Source organism: Etheostoma cragini, chromosome 5 (genome assembly GCF_013103735.1).
Source record: "Etheostoma cragini isolate CJK2018 chromosome 5, CSU_Ecrag_1.0, whole genome shotgun sequence".
Lineage (NCBI taxonomy): Eukaryota > Metazoa > Chordata > Actinopteri > Perciformes > Percidae > Etheostoma > Etheostoma cragini.
Genome location: NC_048411.1, coordinates 6530531 through 6532942, shown reverse-complemented (window position 1 = coordinate 6532942; position 2412 = coordinate 6530531). Strand labels below are relative to the sequence as shown.

The window sequence follows — 2412 nt, the reverse complement described above, 5'->3', positions numbered from 1 at the left end:
TATCTGTATAGTGTCTTGAGATAACTCTTGTTATGAATTGATACTATAAATAAAATTGAATTGAAATTGAATTGAAATCCTTTCTCCCCACTCAATGAGTTGTGTCTACCATCTCCATCTTCTGTGCCCAGAATGGAGCCACCTTCTTCAGTAGGTTAATTATCTATTCAATTCAATTCAATTTTATTTATAGTATCAATATAGTATCTCCTCTCTTGTGTTTTTTTTGGTGTCATTTCTTTCATGCCTTTTATTCTTAAGTTCCACCTCCTACTGCACCTTTAATGTTCAGCCGTTCTTTGAGGTCTGCATTCTCTTTTTCCAACACAGTCATTCTCTTCTAATTTAACCACTTTACTTTTACATTCTTTGAGTTCTGCTGCATTGAACTCCAGAACTTTTGCCAAGCTGCTAATCATTGCGCTATTCTCTTTGATCTCAGCCTTTATGTCTCCAAGCTGTTTCTACTCTATTGGTAATTGACTCTAAGGGCAGCATGCATCAAACATGTGTTCTACAACAACAACAACAACAACAACACTAGGCTGCCTGCAGATGCGCCTGCCTATTAAATCGGCTTGATATACTCGGTTATTTTACTGATATAATTCCGATTTTTGGTAATTTTTACATAATCGGCATCGGCCAACCTCTATCGCTACTCCCCACAGTAGGCTGCCTCTAAACACTGACTATCAACACAGTTGACCAATCACAAACCTTGCGGTCTGCGTTGCCTCTCCACGAAGTTACACATTTTGGGAGGTGCATGTCACGCTATGGGCTCAGAGAGGAGTTCGCAGCGACGCAGAGGGTTCTGCGGGGGTCGATTCAACGCAGAAGCATAACACAGCCTTAACACTGTCATGACTACCGGGGCAGAGCAGACAGAACAGCCATTGTCATTAACACCTGTGCCTATGACAAGTTGCACTACTGCTTGCTCTTGTGAGAATTACTGGAATTGTTGGGTCTTTGTAAATTATAGTGTGGTCTAGAACAACTCTCTGTAAATTGTCTCAAAATAACTATTGTTATAATCTGATACTATAAAGAAAATTGAATTAATGCCTGATGTTCATAAGACGTTCCCATCAGAAGATCATTGCACCACACCACTGTCACTCACTAGCGTTTCCATCACGGTACTGTCAGAAGGGAAACTCCCAAAATGTACCCAAAGCCTTATTATCCTCTTTCCCTGGAGCCATAGACCGTTAATATTAATAATATACGGTCTATGCCTGGAGCCAGTGTGTTGGTCTGTGGTTCAGCTGTGTAGCCAGATTGGAGCACAACATTCAAAATACTTTTTAAAATCTAACTAACTTTAGCCGATATAGGCTAACTACGCAGCTCCGCTCCTCGTTAAAATAAATAAAACACGTTGCCGACAATGGCGCACATGAGTTTTATAATTACCCTAGCTTGTTAGCAATAATACAACTAACGTTACTAACGTCACTAATAAACATTACGTTAATGTTACCCGTCACGTTAACGTTACCGACTGACCATTGAGCTATCAGGCTGACGCTGGCCAACTTTCCTCTACCTGTGTTTTCAATCAAAAAAACTCATAGAAAACACGAATAAAATGTGACATTAGGAATAAATTGTTCACATACAACTGACGTACAATTAATAAGGATCATCGTTAGCTTACCTCTGCCATGTTGAACACTTACTCCTATTTATAGCTTTTAGTATGTACCACGAAATAACCATTCCGGGTGGAACGTAAGAAAAGTTGAAACAAGGGTTCCGGTGACAGAGCACTATTAAACAGGCCTGCATAGTCTTTTTTGTTGCTGATTTATTGCAATATCACTATATTACAAGAAAATCTAACAAAACCAACATAGAAGTCATATCACTGCTAGTGGAAATACATGTAGCTCAAAAATGAAACCACCCACATTTAACCGTCCTGCTGTCTTCCAAAAAGTTTCTAAATCAGAAATTTGGGTTTCTTTCAAACTAATTGTCCAAAACAATATAGTGGATGGTTCCCAATAACGCTACTTTCATTGAAATTGCGGGTTTTTGTGGTCAATTTTATAGCATTTGGAGAAAATAATAATTGATAAAAGACAACACGAGGGTTAACAACCTAAATAGTACACATTTACCATTATACAATATTATTAGACCAGAGAAGAGTACAATGTGTTTTTATGCTTTTAACATTGAAAGAAGGTCTGATATTATCTAAATAATGATCAGACCCTGCATTTATGAATATGGAATTTGACAAGAAGCAAACTAAGATTAAAATAATGACTAACCTCCTTCTTTCTGAAGTCATAGAAACCAAGAATGAGAAAAAAGGACATTCAAGTCAAGTCAAGTCAAGTTTATTTCATCCATAAAAATGGAAATTACAATGCTCACACTCACCATCTTACCCAT

The 2412-nt window shown here is 37.8% G+C and overlaps 1 protein-coding gene across 3 annotated transcripts in view; it reads right to left on the bottom strand.

Annotated features, from left to right (window-relative positions):
* Positions 1 to 1784, bottom strand: part of LOC117944785 (golgin subfamily A member 7-like) — a 24533-nt gene extending 22749 nt beyond the window's left edge. For all 3 annotated transcript variants that reach the window (XM_034871939.1, XM_034871940.1, XM_034871941.1), the window contains exon 1: positions 1667 to 1784. In XM_034871939.1, coding sequence (XP_034727830.1) covers positions 1667 to 1675 — 9 coding nt within the window. In that variant the 5' untranslated portion in view covers positions 1676 to 1784. The remainder of the gene's footprint in view (positions 1 to 1666) is intronic.
* Positions 1785 to 2412: the final 628 nt, after the last annotated feature.